This window comes from Micropterus dolomieu, linkage group LG16 (genome assembly GCF_021292245.1).
Source record: "Micropterus dolomieu isolate WLL.071019.BEF.003 ecotype Adirondacks linkage group LG16, ASM2129224v1, whole genome shotgun sequence".
Lineage (NCBI taxonomy): Eukaryota > Metazoa > Chordata > Actinopteri > Centrarchiformes > Centrarchidae > Micropterus > Micropterus dolomieu.
In genome coordinates, this window is record NC_060165.1 from 5349234 (window position 1) to 5366802 (window position 17569).

General features: G+C 42.1%; 1 protein-coding gene across 7 annotated transcripts in view; it reads left to right on the top strand.

Moving 5' to 3' along the window:
* nav3 (neuron navigator 3) overlaps window positions 1-17569 on the top strand; it is a 375602-nt gene that overhangs the window by 299997 nt on the left and 58036 nt on the right. For all 7 annotated transcript variants that reach the window (XM_046072613.1, XM_046072614.1, XM_046072615.1 and 4 more), the window contains 3 exons: window positions 5535-5643; window positions 13883-14116; window positions 16327-16446. In XM_046072613.1, coding sequence (XP_045928569.1) covers window positions 5535-5643; window positions 13883-14116; window positions 16327-16446 — 463 coding nt within the window. The remainder of the gene's footprint in view (window positions 1-5534; window positions 5644-13882; window positions 14117-16326; window positions 16447-17569) is intronic.

Here is a 17569-nt window from a genome sequence, read left to right on the forward strand (position 1 = left end):
GGGGGGGGGGTTCAGTTGATAAGACGGACCATTTTTATCCCGTAGTTGTGACAGCAGAGACGATTATTTTGACTCTGCAGATAAAGCAGAGTAAAATGCACAGCACAGCAGGGCCAGCTTTGGCAATGAGCAGATTATTACAGATTTCCTTTGAGCAGGTTGAGGCATGATGCAGCATAAAGAAGAAATACCTTGAGATGTAGATGATGGAAAAGCAACACCTCACCCACTGGAAAAAAAAAAAAGCACAGCACCTCCCTCACTGCCTGTGACTCACACAGCCAACGTGATCAATAGCTTATTATTACACCTTTCATTGTGGTGTGGGCGCGTGCGTGTGCTTGTGCTTATCTGCTTTGTGTGAGAGATCTACCTGAATTGTTGAGAAGCCATTTGCATCTTTGAAGAACTCTTTCACCCCATCAAAGTTGGCTTTCAAAGTATCCAGCCGCAGTGCCGTGGCGGTTTGCGCTTCTAGCCTCGGGGAGCAGTTGTCGTTGAGATGTATTAACAAGCTCTCAATGTGCTGCAACGCCTGTTAGGAAACACATTCAGCAACATGGCCATATAGTTGCATGTGTATATTTCTATCAGTGTGTGCGCGTGTGTGAGAGAGAGAGCTGGCATAGTAACACACCAATGACTGACAGCCAAAGCTTTATTAGGGCTGAAATGTGACAAAATGCCGCAACAAGGGTATACCTAGCTAACAGTTATGTCTTGTTGTGTATTGGTGTGCGTGTCTGTCTGTCTGTGTGTGTGTGTGCGTGCATTTGTGTATATTGTAATTAGATACTGAGATGGTACCTTAATAGTATTCAGCTGGAGCGAGGAGGAATCAGTACCAGCTAACATGTATTATTGAAAGAGAGAGAGAGTGAACTGGCACTAGTACCCACTGGTACAGTGTGTGTGTGTGTTGGAGTGTGTATATAAATGTGTTTTAGTCCCACATGGCAGTCATTTGCATTATGTTGTATCATCTCTATCTGGAGCAGTGTTTATTCTGCACCCAATACGTGTGTTTGTGGGCGTGTGTGTGTGTGCGTGTGGGAGTGTGTGCACCTTTCTTCTTTCGTGCCCTCTTCGACCTGGTCTTACCGGGCCACGAATCCAAATGAAAGCTTTGTGGCTTCTCCCCTCTGTGTTAGTGTTGGGTACTGACTTGGAAATGCTGGCTATACATGTGTACAAGCAGCTGCTACATTAGAATATTACGTGCTAGGGATTTGGCTACACACGTCAGCCACTCTTTTTGATCTGCAAAAAGGTGCTGAGCTGGTAAATTTCTCATGGGTATTGTGTTATTGGATGAATATTAGTTTCCTAATGTGAAGAGGCTCCAACGTGCATGTGTGCTTTTAACTGCGGGGTGCAGTTGTGTTGCGGAACATTCCAGCTCGCCTCTGCTCTACCTGGCCTCCACTATACCGCAGTAAATTGCCCCCACAAAAAAACCTTACATGCACACACACGCCTTGGGCTGCTCCTCAATGTTGCATGAAGTGTCCGTTCATGATGGAGACTCTAGGGCCAGATCACCTCATGTCACGTTATAATGGGATTGTAATTGGATCTTTCTTGAAGGGGCCCTGGTGAGAGGAGGAGAGGAGATGAGCAGGGAACATGAGAAAGGGAAGAAGAAGAATAACAGAAAAAGAGAAATTCAGATGACTCAGTGATGCTTTGAGTTTGTAGTACCAGAGATCCATCTCATGTTTAATTCTTGGACTGGATCTGGTTTCCCTAACTGAACCATCTAGTCCTCTCAGGTCGTCTGGGACAGGTCTGCTTTCTGTCCCCACAGTCAAAACTAAACATGGAGAAGCAGCGTTCAGGTGTTATGCTCCATGCAGTATCTCACAAAAGTGAGAAAATATTTGTTTATACCTTTTCATGTGACAACACTGAAGAAAGGACACTTTGCTACAATGTAAAGTAGTGAGTGTACAGCTTATATAGCAGTGTAAATTTGCTGTCCCCTCAAAATAACACATCACACAGCTATTAACACAGGACAAAGAAGGTCAAGGACAACTTGACTTGGTTGAAGTTACTAGAAGACGTTTCATTGTTGGCCAAGATCATCGATATCGCTGATTCGTTAGTTCTCCTGGCTGTGGTTATTAGAACCACCCGTGGCCAAGTCTGAATGACCATCGTTGGCATCTTTACCTGAGGCCAATAGGTAACGCTTGTTGAGTTTCCTGGGAAGTGATGAAAGGACAGCATTGTAAGTGCTTATCCCCTACCAAGTCCAGTTGCCCTGGACTTTAACCTTTTTGGATTATCACAGGACATTTTTTCACTTGGGGGGTACTCACTTTTGTTGCCAGCGGTTTAGACATTAATGGCTGCGTGATGTGTTATTTTGAGGGGACAGCTAATTTACACTGTTATACAAGCTGTACACTCACTACTTTACATTGTAGCAAAGTGTCATTTGTTCAGTGTTGTCACATGAAAAGATATAATCAAATATTTACAAAATTTGTGAGGGGTGTACTCACTTTTGGACAAGGTACAAGGTAGTTTATTAGTCATTATACAGCACAAGGCTGCATAACAAAACAAATTTTTGTTGTTTCTTCATGCTACACACAACATATTAAGTGTAGGCCTATATTAAAATATGGTAACATATATGGACCGACTGCCGAGTGCTTGATCCGGGATGTTGATGGGGCAGGTCTCTGTAACGATGCGGGCACAACAGTCTCTGAATTCTGTTATCTGGTCAGTATGAGTCCCGTTTTGTCCAGACCGGATCTCTAGGAGCAGAATTAAATCCAAGCTCGGCCAGCATGGCTCCTCTCCTGGCTCTCTTTCCTTTCCTCTGAGCAATCACCGCGCCCGCCGTGGCGCCTCTTCAGGTTATTTGGGCCAGGTGGATCCTAGGCTGCTGCTCTTTAATCCAAAAACCCCATCTTCATTTTCATGACTGTACTTATGTCAGAGGTAACAGGGGCGGCTATGGCTCAGGAGGTAGAACGGGTTGCCCGTTAATCAGAAGGCTCTTCCAGGCTGCATGTTGAAGTGTCCTTGGGCAAGATACAGAACCGAATGATGTATGATGAATGTGTGTGAATGGTGAATGCAGATGTAGTGTAAAAGCGCTTTGTGTAGTTGAAAAGACCAGAAAGGCGCTATACAAATACGGAGCATTTATGTGTTTCGGCTTGCACGCTGCTTCTACAAGCTCTGCCGGTTGCCATAACTGGAACAAACTCCCAGAAAACCTATATGTAAATGCACCATGAACTGTCTTTTTTGTTGAAATGTGCTATAGAAATAAACTTGCCTTTGCCTTGAGAAATGAGGGCTGCGAAGGAGAGTTTTTTGTCTCTGGTGATTGTTTTAGATGTGTTCCATCCTGACACAAATACATTCAGGGCACAGGCGCTTCTGTGCATTGGCCGTGAACGCAGTTTTGGTCACTGTGATTTTGTGGATTCTTTTTTTAGTGTGATTTAGAACAAGATCATACGTTCCTCATCGATTTCTAATTACTGGTCATGGAGTAGACATCTGATAAGGAGTACGAGGTTAACAACATGTGGCTCCACCTCGGCATCACATAGTCTTCAGTCTGTTTTCTCTGCAAAGACTAAACATGACCTCAATTAACAGATTGATCTTTCCGCTGTGAGGCTATTACATAGTGCGATACAGTATAATTGAGGTCGAGTCTTGATTAAATTTTGAAAAAGATTTTTCAAATGCCAATAGTATGTTGTTTGGATTTGATATCTGGGGTCGTTTAATCAATGTGACTTGGACAATGTTAACCGGTACTAAATCCTGTAATTGGTGGCTGGTGAAAACCTATGAATCTCACCCTATCTACTACTGTTTTTCATGTTATTCATTACAGTTTTAAATCATTTCAAAAGAAAGACAATTGTGGCAAATGAGGTTCAGTTGTCACTTTGCTATGTGCTTTTGTGAGTCATTTATTTAACCTTTATTTTAAAAGGGCATCCTGCAGACATAGACATTGCCAAGATAACAGTCACGGCATGCAAAATCGGTGATTCCCATTCAAAATGGAGACTTGAATAAATTCAGTGTAAGCGCCACCAAGCCAATTTTCTGCACACTTATTGTTCCTGGTGTGCAAAGTGATTTTAACAATGTGCGTTGTCACACAGCATGCACTGAAACAGGAGATTGGTGTCTGTGTGCAAAATCAGTGGGTTGTGTTATTTATTTATTTTTTTCAGTGTTGTGGAAGAAGACAGGAACTGTGGAAATGCCAAAGATATATAATGCAGAGCACACCGTAGATTTTTCTATGAATTAAAGGAATACAGTCTGTTTTTGCTAGAAAGTTTATCCAAATGCCTTCAGGTCAACTCTGAAATAATTCTATAGAAAAGCAGGGAAAAGTGGCTCACCTTTTCTGCTTATTTTCAATATCGACCCTGCTTTATATTGCTGCAGATAAACACATTTTTCTCCTCCCAGCACTGAAATGCGCCACAGGAGTCGCTGCAGGCCTTTTTCAAACCTCCAGCCTACCACTGCTCCCATCTGCCCCCATTTGCCCCAGTCACCATAATCACAGCAGCTTGCTGTCAGTATGTCTGCTCAGAGCACATAGTGACAGAGCACAGCTCATCTTACCATCACGCTGCATTGTTGCCTTGTTGTACAAGACTCATTCATGGCTTATTCATCTCCACCGTGCAGACAGTTTTCTTCTGAAATCACCTTAAAACTGGAAAGCAGTGTGACCGGCATCCATGCCACAGAATTACCCATTCTGTGATACCCGCCTGCAGATATGGGCTAGCTTGACGAGCTAACAGAAAGGCTTAATTGGAGCAGACAAGCACATACTTTGGTGTGCGCCCAGAGCTCACAGTAGTGAAATGTTGCCCAACCTGAGCTTATTAGCAGCACTCCTTCAGAATAGCTCTAATGCCTGAGTGAAACAAGTGCTTCATTTGTAAACAAGGCACTGAGAAGAACACAAAACATAGGAAGAGCTTCCATAGCTGTATGCTGCTGTAGGGCGGGGTAGGAGGACGGGGGACTGAAGTGGCAGCGTTTTCCGACATGTCTGACAGAAAAGCACACGAGCTCTGACAGAGTTTGCTTTCTCAGGCACGACTGTGTCCCGAACTAACTGACAGAGCGCGTGGTGTCATGGCACGACATTTCTGCGTTGGCCTGAAGGAAAAATGTCAGTCCTGCGTAAAATAATATATCTACTTTTTAGACTTTAGAATAGAAGTGCATGTGGTGCAGCCTGACAGGCTGATTCATTTTATGGCTTCCCAATTGTCAACATGGGGTTTAGGAACATGCACCCATGCCGGCTGTCATCGTGATCGGCCATCATTCAGTTTGCCTGCTGAGACGTTCGGTGACATCCAATAAAATACTGTATGTCAGATGTCCTCATCACTTTTTATATTGTGTGTTTGTTTATGTGTGGCTTTTGTGGATATGAGTGACTGCTGTGAGAATGTGTGAGTGTGCGCGTCAGGTGCAAACATCTCAGTAAATCATAAACTGTGTGTCTCCAGGAGAGGATCCCGAGACGAGACGCATGAGGACGGTGAAGAACATCGCTGACTTGCGGCAGAACCTGGAAGAAACCATGTCCAGTCTACGGGGTACCCAGATCAGCCACAGGTAGGCACACGGATGGTACTGCCCACTACTTAATGGTAATGGTAAATGACTGGTCTATTTTATCGTTGAGAAAAGTGACAGAAATGTAAACACAATGTAAACATGTAAACACAAATTTGTTGGGATATTGGTTTTCCTATGTACATATGGCAAAAAGGGACAACAAGACATTGTTTCCAGTCTTGGAGATACAAGACTGTGATTATTGCCCATTCTGAGCCCTTGTCCGCATTTTTCCCATGCAGTCCTGGATTCTTCGGTCATAAGCTCACTAAACTGTCGAGGCTGTAACTACAGCACATGCAAAATTCAGCTGCCCCTATAAATCACTCCTAAAACATAGACTAGTGCCACTACTTCTGTGTTCTTCCTGTCAGTCTGTTGGAAGCTGCTTCTACAGTGGCATTTTATTTAGGGATTCAGGAGTTTTCAATGAGCTCCACTAAACAGTGCACAATTTAAACAAGGTTTAAAAATTCAACCCAAATGATTTAAACTGAATTATTCTGCACAGCCTGGCTTAAGACAACAGTGTAAAGTAAACAGTATAACTTATATCTCACAACTCAAAAGTAAAAATACTCCCATCTGCTGCTTAGGTGCTTTAATTACTTATTTAAACTTTTCCTGGCATAAGATTAGTGTTGCTGTGTGTTGTGTCTGACCGCTACTGGAACATTTGCCTGGTCGGCTTCAAAGACTCGACCCCCCACCTGGCTCACTGCAGGCACCATGCAACTTCACTCAAACGCTGTTTTTGAACTAAATCAAAGTGCAACAAAAGCCGATTTGGGTGCCAGTGCTTTTAAAATTTTAAAATATCTGCACCTGTTTTAAGAGACATGTGATGCAGTATATGTCTACAGTTAGCTGTCTGTCTGAACAATTTAAGAAAAGTTGGATTGCTGTATTCAGCTTGTTTGTGTCACTCTGCTCTATTAAAAAAAAAAGAAGTGGGATTTAAATTAAAGTCACTGAATGTCACATATAAGTCAAACTCTCACCGGCTATGTAAATAGTGTTTGATCTATTGTTAGCTAGCTAATGTTGCAAGCTGGTACAGATTCCAGTGTCTCTGTGACCCTTAACAGGAACAAGCAAATATGGAAAATGCTAAGCATGTAGGAGCCTCTTTTGAAATAGAAGGGAGAACTATTTTCTTGCACGAACAACAGATCAACCAGAATCGTATCATCTTATCCATAAGCTGCAGCCTATAGGTTTGCTTTCCTAGGCTATTTTCACACAGACGTCATGCATGGCAAGTCAGTAGCTGAGGGGTGTTTAACTTCCTCAGAATGCGTCATAGCCAAAACAAAAGATACACACTTTGATTGAGCCCCACACATGTCACGACAAAAAATCACTGAAAATAACCAAAGAGAAGAAAAACTTCTCCTTTGTGATCATTGTTTTTGTCTCAGCACCAATTATCCAAGTCAGATTCATGTGCATCCGTTGTCCTTGGAAAATAAAAGCGCTTCTGGTTTTGTTATCTCCGACTCCCGCTAAGCAGTTTATCACACACTGATGCAACAGGGAGATATTATTAATGATGTTCCCTCTATTACCATGCCATCTTCTCCTCCATGTTTCCTGGATTTTAATTAAATAAAACAGGCGTCACCTTCCTCACCAGCTGGCACACATGTAATGACATTCAGGAGTTGATGGACAACCAGCACCTTAAAAGACCGTCCCATCTGTGAGCCATGGGCAGCATGGAGAATCTAACAGGGTAGAGACTGCGGCTCAGGCGAAGACAAAATGATAACCATTGGTTTGTGTCAGCTCCCCAGGCAATGATTCCCTGCTCGTCTCTCTCCTTCTCCCTCGGTCTATTATTTTGTGTGTTTTGCCCCATTTGCAGAGGAAGATGGTGACCAGGCTGCAGACAGCCATGACAGATGGCTGTCTGTGTGAGTGCATGTGTGTGTTTTCTACTCCTTTTTTTTTCCTCAGAGGAGTCTCAGCCAGGCACGATCAATACAGCGCCATTGTCTTACCACCGCATTTAATCCAATGGGGGGGGGGGACCCACAGGGTTGGGGTGTGAGGTGTTTGATTGGTCTGAGTCTGCAAGTCTCATTCAAATGCATCAGACGCACAATGACAGTCAGCATGAAACACAAGCAAAATGAATCATCCTACCACCACATTACCCTCGTATACAGCGCGTCTGCGTCTTTGTATGTGTGATTTGGAGCAACAAACAGCAAAGCAGTGAGCACGGGCCTCAGATGGCAGCAGCCCCATTGAAATATTGTATGGGCTACTGCACAGTTTTCAACCATTACATTTAAGGGATAAGTGTGTGCCTGTGTCGGACATGTTTATATTCTGAATGTAAGGATAGCCTCAGAGTATGCATGCCAAATCTGTCCATGACAAAAGCCTGGCCAGACCATCCTAATCTCTCTCCATGATAAGAAACGGCTGTAATCACCATGAAGCTTTGAAGCACCTTCAGTAATTAATCACCGTTACGCTCGAGCAGACATGACTGTCATATTCATCACTCTGTCTTCCTCCGCGCTCTCTCTCTTTGGGATTCTCCCTCTATACCAGTTTATACCCCATTCATGCAGGCCGGGTGTTCAGACCCATCAAAACAGAAAAACCTTGCCCACCACAGTTACAGTCATTATGATAACAATATCAGTTGAGCCCATATGTTCTCTGAGTGTTCACCTCAAAAAAATCTACCTCTATGCGACACTCGGTGAATTAAAAGAGCAGCAGCTTTACGCTTTGTATTAAAGCAGATTTGTGAAGGCGTGTCCAATGACTGTGCGTAATCGTGGTCTTTCTTTTATTTTCCATTTTTACTTGGAGCGGGATCAGAAGGTTTTCCATTCATTATTTTTTCATTTTGAAAGTATTTTATTTTCATACTTTTTATCAATGGATGATGGTTGAGAGATGACTTGAAATGTCGCCCCCAAGGCCCATCCCCGTGTGCCACCACTCATCACACAGTAATTAGCTATGGGGTCACGCCTCACAAAGACGTTTGCTCCCCACCTACTCCCCGTTCCTCCACTGCATTTTTAATTTATGCGTGTCCACAGCGAAGGGGCAGCTTGCCTGGAAGTTGGTGGCAGCTAATGTTACCTGATATTACTGACCCAGTAGAAAAAGCTCTATGTGGTTAAGCTACAGTTTCAGAGGCCACTGAGACGGTCTCCCTTTCCCATTGAAATGACCTTGCTACTTTGATGCTGCAGCCATCATGGCAGCTCAGTTCACATCCACAGCATTCCTCGGAGATTCAGATTCAGGGCCTTTTCAGATAATCTGTATCGATCAAAAAACACATTTAATTAAGTTTTTTTCTGTCCTAACAATGAAAAATGGTATTGATTGACATTTGAAGGGGTAAGAAACAGCTCCATGTGTGAACAAATGCTGTGATCTTCAAGGACAAACCCAGCACAGCAAACAGAAAAGGGAAATCTCCCCTGCTTTTGTTTCCCTGTCTGCTCGGGCCTGAGGGATCCCTGTCTACTCCCATGGGGATTCAGCTACCGCCAGATGACATTTTGAACGTAATAGCTTCACGCAGTTGGGTTTGTTTATTTTGTGTTTACATTTGGAGTACAGAGAGAATGGAGCAGGCTAAATTATTCATTGCTTTGGAACTGAGGAGATAGCCCTCGGTCCTATTTGTGTGCATGTACGGTATTCTTAAACCAACAAGTTTTTTTTTTTAATCTACATTTCGCTGACGCTATGATACTATGCGATTTGCAATGATTTCAACCGTACAGTAAAAGTTAAGTCCTAAACTACCACAAGGACACATTCTTAACAGTGATGACAGGTGAAAGCCAGAGACACTTTTCCATCCCTGACAATGTTCTTGTGAGAGCAGTCAGACTTTAGTGGAGAAGTGACATGGTTCAGCTGGAGGAAGGTAATACGAGGCACTTCTTGACAAGATGAGTTTTCAGTCCACGATGGAAGATGGAAAGTGACTCGGCTGAGTGTGTGTGCATGTGTGTGAAAGATAGTTGTGAGCAATTGTTCTGAACTGCTCTCAGCCTAGTATGGTTCAACATTTCCCAGTACAAATGCCTTCCTCACTACTATGTAGACACGCACACATTCATACTGTACTGCATGTATACATAGATTCACATGGACATAGACACATGCACACAAAACAATGCATGTTACGTCATGGGAATTTTAGATGACATGTAGTAGTGATCTTTCGTTCCTATGATGCAGTACTTTCTGCCCCGAGAAGCTGGATGGCAGTAACTGTTACACACCGAGCATAAGTTACTGAGTTACGAAGTGTATAAATTTGATATCTAGGGTCTACGATGATGAGCTTGGAATATCAAGTCAATATTTCTTTTAAGTTTAAAGGCAAGTTTCTTATCTTTATGGTCAGAACATGACAAACACTTGATGACAAACTGTGAAGCACTTCACAAATCTGTGGTAGAACATTCAAAACAATTATAGTGATAAAATCTTTTATCAACAAATATGCAAGTAAAATGAGTAAAATAAAGTCCTTTTTCCAAAAACAAAAGAAATATCTTTATATAAAAATTAAGTTCTGATTCATTTGTGATTTAAATGAATAAAATCAAACACTATTATTATTATTGAACATTTGTTATATCTGTATTGAGGAATATTATAATGGAATAATTACTTTTATCGCCAAGCCCTACTCTGAAATACCCAGTGATGACACCAAATCTATTCCTAAATAACTTACATAACATTAGAATACATGTTATTTGTAGTGTAATGTTCCATGTACCATTTTAAAATCTTGATAATATAACCCCAGTTTTTTAAATAAATCCAGGTTATGAAACCAGACCACTAACTACAACTGATAACTCATAGCTGGTTACATTGGTACAGTTTCCCAATAACAAAATGACAAATTACAGATAAATTGTCATCACACCAAATATGGCTGGTCCACTAGTCCACTATGCCAATTAAAGTTAGCATAATTGGTTTCAAAGCTGCTGATGTGAGTTTATGATTTATGTTCATGTTTAGCCCAACAAAAGAAAAACTTTTTCAATAATAAGAAATAGAACAGTCTAAATGTATCATATATAAACTAATGAAGCTCAGTAGAATATAATCCTGTTAAAGGTCACTCTCTAATGGTGGGCAGTAAATATACTGTAATAAACTACTGCAATCCCACAATGCAATGCTTGAACATTTTAGTTGTGCGACACTACACTCAGTCATGATGGTGATTCTTAAGTGTCTAAAGTGTCGAGTGTACTGTTAAACAGGGTGTAATGTTGTATAGGGGTCAGATTTTTGGATGCGGCCTTTTAAAATCTTAGTTGTGACTTTACTCAGCCCATTTGTGGTGTGACGTGCACTCAAGTTCATACCCAACTCCCCATAGAGGGATGACGGTGACATGAGCAGCAATAGTTTAGTCTGAAGAAAGTCTAACCAAAAAAGTAACCTGCACAAAATGCACAGCATGTGGACCGGACCCTCTGACTAAATCTAGTCCCCAAAAATCTAATACTATTAAAATTTTGTATTAAAAAGGTTGTATAAAAGGTAGACTGGAGGTTTAATATTTTCATGAGCTCTCAAAGGTTGCTCTCACTGTTCACTTCAAAGGGCAGATTGGACCCCCGTCTTACATTTTCATGCAAGCCCACCAATTTGTGCGTTTTGACAGTGTTGTGTGTGTGTGTGCGTGTGTTTTAGAACCTTGGCTATGTGGTCAGGCGTAGCAAAACAATATGGTTACAAAACTGAAAGGACTGCTCTGATGAAGAAAATGCTGCAGCTAATATAGCCTCTGAAGTGGTTTCACATTTTTACCATGATTAGTAAATGTACCTCAACAAGAAATACATGTTTAACTGTTAAACTCCCTCATTAGCCGCAGAAAACGCTACAGTGCATTTATATTTAGCATTGCTCAGCAATAACCAATCCCCTGCTGTCAACACGGATTCTTCTCCTGTTGAGCTCTTGGCTAAACACAAGATAGCCTCCCTTTGTTAGGATTTATTCAGGTTTTGGTTCTACTTTGTACCAGATACTTTATTGAAGCAAAGGTCCTCAAAAAGCAGCAGGGTTTATGGGAAATGTGTTCTTAATTTTGAGAAACAATAACATTCACAATACTGGACACAATGTGTTTTTTTGTACTGAACATGTGTCTTCATATGTGGTAGGTTGGATGTGTGAAATGTCTCACCCCCTTTCCTGTACTTGCTGCTCAGCCATATCCTTCAGATTGCATGCTCATTTATCTACCCACCTACACGCACACATTCTCCCTCAGTTTATCTGTCTTTCTCCATTTTTTCTCTCTCTGCTGCCTGGAGATAAAGATGAGCTGATTTAGCAAGCTACATTGTGTACAAATGGTTAAATGATTTAGATTTCTATACCGTGGCCATTAGATTTCTGTATTCCCCACATCCTGCTACAATCGCTTGTCAGATCAACAATTGTTGTTTATTTTGTTACGTCACTGCGCGTGTCTTTGGGCTTGTGTGTTGGTCTCAGGAGGTGTTAATAGAGATTTGTTGGGAAGAAGGCTGGCATCTCTGCCCCCTCTCATGTTGGCACTTGGCGTCACAGGGGTTCGGTGTTCTGCCCTTTCTCACCCAACACACACAGGGCGCAAGGCTGTTCTCACACCTCTCTCCCTGCTATGTGTGAGACACTGCTTTAAGATGTCCTTGCTTTTGTCACCTAATGAAGGCCAGCAAACAGAGGCAGGCATCCAAATGGGTGTCTCATCCCACACAGCTACTGTCGTCCACCTCAGCTGGATCATCAGCTACATATTTCTCCTTAAAATATATATTTTTTAAACTGAACAGATGTCTCCATAGGCAATATTGCAGCAGTAGCGCAGCAAACATGCAGAAAATTGTGTTCTTTTTTTCCTTTTTGTATTGGCTGCATTTGCACATCAGTGAGTAATGAGTAATGGCAGACAAGATGAGTGTATTTACATTAGAATGATTATGCTGATAATGCCACAATTTAGTGTATTAGCATAAACACATCATATCTTTATTTTGTGATAATAGCATTAGCATCCATGCCGAGAGGCAAATGTAAAGCCTTAATCCTGTTTACACTTTTGCTGTATGTGTTTACATGTCTGTATATGCCATTTATGTTTTAATATACAGCACACCATTATTTTGTGTGCACAGGGATGTTTGTGACTGGAATACAAATTAGTAATTTATACTTTTAAGACACAAAACAGTGCAGCTCTCTGGTTTTATTCCAGGTTTGTTCTGTTTTATTATGTGAATGTAGTGCACTCTTTTTCCCAGCAGAGAGAGCTCAAGCTAGGGACCACTGCTGCCATGCCCTGCTCTGTGCTTCCACGTACTGTACATTAAGTTGCAGGGCTTGGTGTGTGTGTGTGCCATGAGTGTATTGTTTTTTCTGTTGGCTCATTTGCTGCAGTTCTATAGTGCCATTACAAAAATGAAAAATCTATTAGGATTTTGCCTTCTTTTGTTGCAAATAAATGTCTGGCAGGGCCTCATTTAAAGGCTGTGTGTTGTACAGTAGTTGGCATGTTCAGATCCTTCTGCAATGTTAGAGAAAAACATGCTGCAGTGGCTGTTGCAGGGCTAATGGAGGATTGTCAGAATAGAACCTTTTGCATGATGGAGTGTAAGGTGTCATTAGTTTTTGCATGGCCATTTATTATTGCAAAATAAATTTCATAGTTTTTTTTACAACAATCTTTTTTGATGCAAAGAACTGCAACACAACATGGTTGGAAGGAAACACACTGTGGCGCTCTCTCTCTCTCTTCCTCTCTCTCTCTTTGTCTCTATGTGATGGACTGTGATGGTCTGACATATGTTCTCATGGGACCCTTCACAAGTCAACTCACTGGAAGGAACACTTTAGGAAGGTCACACACACACATATGCACACACCTTAAGCGATGTTAGAAACCGCATGTGATTTGAAGCGAGTGGCACTCAACTGATGTAGATGACTCTCTGCTTAAAATATGACCGATCTTTTCACCTGAATGATTTGCCCTTCACACTGGAGTGCACTTGATGATGGCTTCAGTGTCTTAGACTTGTGATTTTGGTCCATTAGAGGTACTTTTCCCAAAGCCTTCTATACTGAGCCTTTAAGTGTTGCTGATAATTTCAGTTTTTGCTGCATCATGTCAAGAGTCAAAATGAATCCCACATATTCTCTTTCTACACCTCTGTCTCCACAGTACACTAGAAACAACCTTCGACACCACGGTAACCACTGAGGTCAATGGGCGTAGTCTACCAGCCCTCACCACACGCTCCTCCCCCATGGCCTGGCGTCTGGGCCAATCACAAACCCCACGTCTCCAGGCAGGCGACGCCCCCTCAATGCCTAGCAGCTACGCTGCGCCCAGGGCGAGCACGACGAGCGCTGGCACTACCACAGGCCGCTACAGTGGGCACTCGGACCCCTCCAGGTTTGTGTACAGCGCCCCCCTGAGGAGAGCAGCAGCGGCAGCAGGGGCTAGGGGGGCGGAGCAAGGGGAGAAGGGAGGAGGAGGAGGGCTGGAAGGAGGGAAGCAGATGGAGGTGGCAGGGTACATGAGTGATGGGGACATCCTAGGGAAGAACGGCCGGATGGATGAGATCACTAGCGGGTAGGATGTCTAATGCTAAGTAATGCTAAGCATGTTAGCTTCCTCTGATGCGCTTAAAAGTTCCTACTTTAAAGGCTGAATCAATGATTTGATAATTACAGTTATATATTCAGATATAATAAAAAGTTGGACTTGAGATGAGAAATTTGCATTTTGTGTGTTTCTCAGCTAATCAAGCCTTAAAATAGGCCGTCTAACCCTGTGTTAAAGGTTCCCTATGGAGTCGAACAAAAGTTATGTTAACATTCATTTAACTCACCAAAACGCATTGCGTATATTTGTGTATATTTGTCTAACAGACATGTTAAGTGCATGTCCTTCCTCAAAAGACATTTTCAAAACTAATTTTTCAAATACTTAAAATTGTGCACTGTTTACATGCATACTTGCGTGTCTTCTTCTATGTTGTCATTTCTTGGTGCATTACATCCACCAGCTTTTGATCAGAGGAACAGCAAGCCAATTGTATCGCCCTCACGCTTACACGCATGCACGTAAATCCTTGCGTGTGTGCATGATGCAAACAAAACGCTGCTAGTGGCCAAGAATTCCACAGGGTACCTAAAGTTCAAATAAACACTCAACATAGCAAGCTTTAAATCTTATTGTCTGACGTGGACCATAAATTAAAATAGTTGCCAATCAATGTGTGAGTAATAGGAGGCAACAAACCTTTATTTTTGAATGTTAGTTGTTGGACCTTGAGAAAGCTAGTCAGAATTTATTTTAAGAGTTTATTTTTGTGAACTCTGAAATTAAAAATACTTAGATTGTTAGACCATAGGATAAAATGTACCTACCAATTTCATATGTCATGCGGTAACTTTAGCTAATATTTTTTTTGGTGAACCATCTAAAATTATAAGGCGAGAGTTAGCGTTTGCGGAAGACAGCTACAAGCTTGGATTTGGTTTGATTAAGGTTCGGGTAAGTAGTTGTTCATGGATGGGTATTATCTACCACCTGAACTCATCCTTATGCTGTGCTGTGCTGTGCTGTGCTCTGCTGCGCTTTATTGTTTGACTCAGAAGACATCAGCTTTAGTATAGACTTGCCTTCTACATCATTTATGCTAACTAATTTGCTACTTAAAAGGACATTTTTTTGAAGGACTATAAATAAATACAAGTGACATATTTCCATTCAGTGTCGCAATGCATACTGTGTTTCAAAACTCAGGGTTAGCTGTGTATTCATACAGCCACCAAGGCCTCACCAATCTTTCTGTATACATTAATACAAATAGCCTGCTGACATCCACCACTATCATAGGTTAGTCATGCCTTGAAAAGGAAGGTTCAAATAATACATTTTGCCGAACCTTGAGGGCACTCGAGACACTGACAGATTACATGGAAGAAAAAAATATAAGTCATGACGTCTCCACATGACGACAATGTATGTGCGGGCCTCTGACCTTTAGTCATTGAAAAGCATTAAATGCCTAGAGCAGGTGGGAGAGGCTGTTGGGAAAGCAATTCACATTCCACGCACACACAAACACACAGTCCCACTCCCACTTGGCATCAGTGCATTTACCGAAAAGAGTTGCGGGGGCAGGGCAAACTGTGAGGGGGAGTTGGGCAAGGAGTGATGGGGTAAAGCATCCGTAGGATTAAAGATGTGTCAGAACAGAAAATGTAACAACACGTTGGGAGGGAAAGGTGATTAGCTAAATTATTAGCTTAATTAGCTCAACACTAATGATCCCCATGTCCTATCAGCCGTGTCTGATAGCTTTCTGCCAGTAACCTCAGATGCTACCACTTACTGACTGCCACGTACACATAAAGATACACAAACCCATTCGAACATGCACCTTTTTTGTGAGTTCAAAAAATGCAAATGCAGTCTCAACAGTTCTCATTAATCATTTTATCCATCAAGTCACTGGATTTTCTCGACTGGTTTAGTTGATTTAATCTGTTGCTTTTCGTTGATTAACAAAATGAAAATACTGAATTACTCAGACTTTTTATGCCAGGCTGAGGTCGGACATTGACTTCCTCTAATTAATTCTCCTCTCACAGATACCTTACAGACGGCGGCCTCCATCTGTATGCGCGGAACGCAGGCCGAGCCTCAGACGTGGCTTCTTCTCGAGAAATATCCCAGAGAGGGAGCAAAGAGGTGCAAGGCGACATAGACAGGTAAGCACGGAGTCTGACAATCATACGGTGCAGCTTGCTTTCGCTGATGTGTGTTTGATATGCAGAAGGTGTGGACTGCACCCAGATCTGGTTGCAGTTCCACAGTTTTGAGATTCATGCAAGAACACGCTGGATTTATCTAAGTTTGCATACAGTGTCTATACGTTCCACATTTCAGTTTGGATTCTCGGCATTTAGCTGGGGTTCTTCAGCTTGTAATGAGTTCAACAGCTTCAGCGGCTTTGCTTGTTGCCATAAACTTTCAGGTGGATGTTTGCAAGGGCAAATCCACCAGACTGTGCTTTTGCAGCCAGTGATGCGTGTGCCTGAGAAAAGCAGTACGCTGTGGTGAGAAAGGCGGAAAGGTTTAAACCGCATCAGCTTTCCCAAGCAGAAACTGCAGGCACATCCTCTAAGAGCCAATTGAATTGAGTTGATGTAACTTCCCGGTAAAGTATTCACCTTTTGACTGCTACCTAGGTAACAACTAAGCACTCAAACAAGGAGAAGTAACATTAGCATTTCATTTAAACAAAGTGGTACGTTTGGTATGCAAATTTAGAATTATCTACATGTGTATATCTTGTTTTTTGAAATGACAACGTGAAAGCTTGATGGTTTTGTTTACATTGCTAATTTGCACCTGCAAATATTGCCACAATGTGGGACCCTCCCTACGCTTGCACAGAGGATTTAACGAATATCCGCTAATCTCTGTAAAGTAGCTCTAGAGTACTAACATTACACAGAACTAATCATAAGGTGAACACGGTTCAGGACCTGATTTTATTCACATGGAAAAGAACGGAGAAGAAATAGGAGAGAAAAAAATACAGTTGTCATTGTTTTCAGTTGATTGTACAAGGTTACGAGGGTATAAAGATAAGACACGAGACAGGGGAAATGACTCAGTACCGAAATGGTGACGGGTAAAGAGCTTTCAACCTGCAATAGATAACATGGAGCAAATATACAGTCTCGGCTCTGAATCAAATTTGTCTTAGTTGCTCATAAAATTCAAAAATTCAAAAAGCATAAAGCTTAAGTGAAAAGTAGTAGTAGAAGTTCATGTCCTTCAGAGGTGAAAGTCAGGGCACCCCCCCCCCCCCCCCCCCCCCCCCCC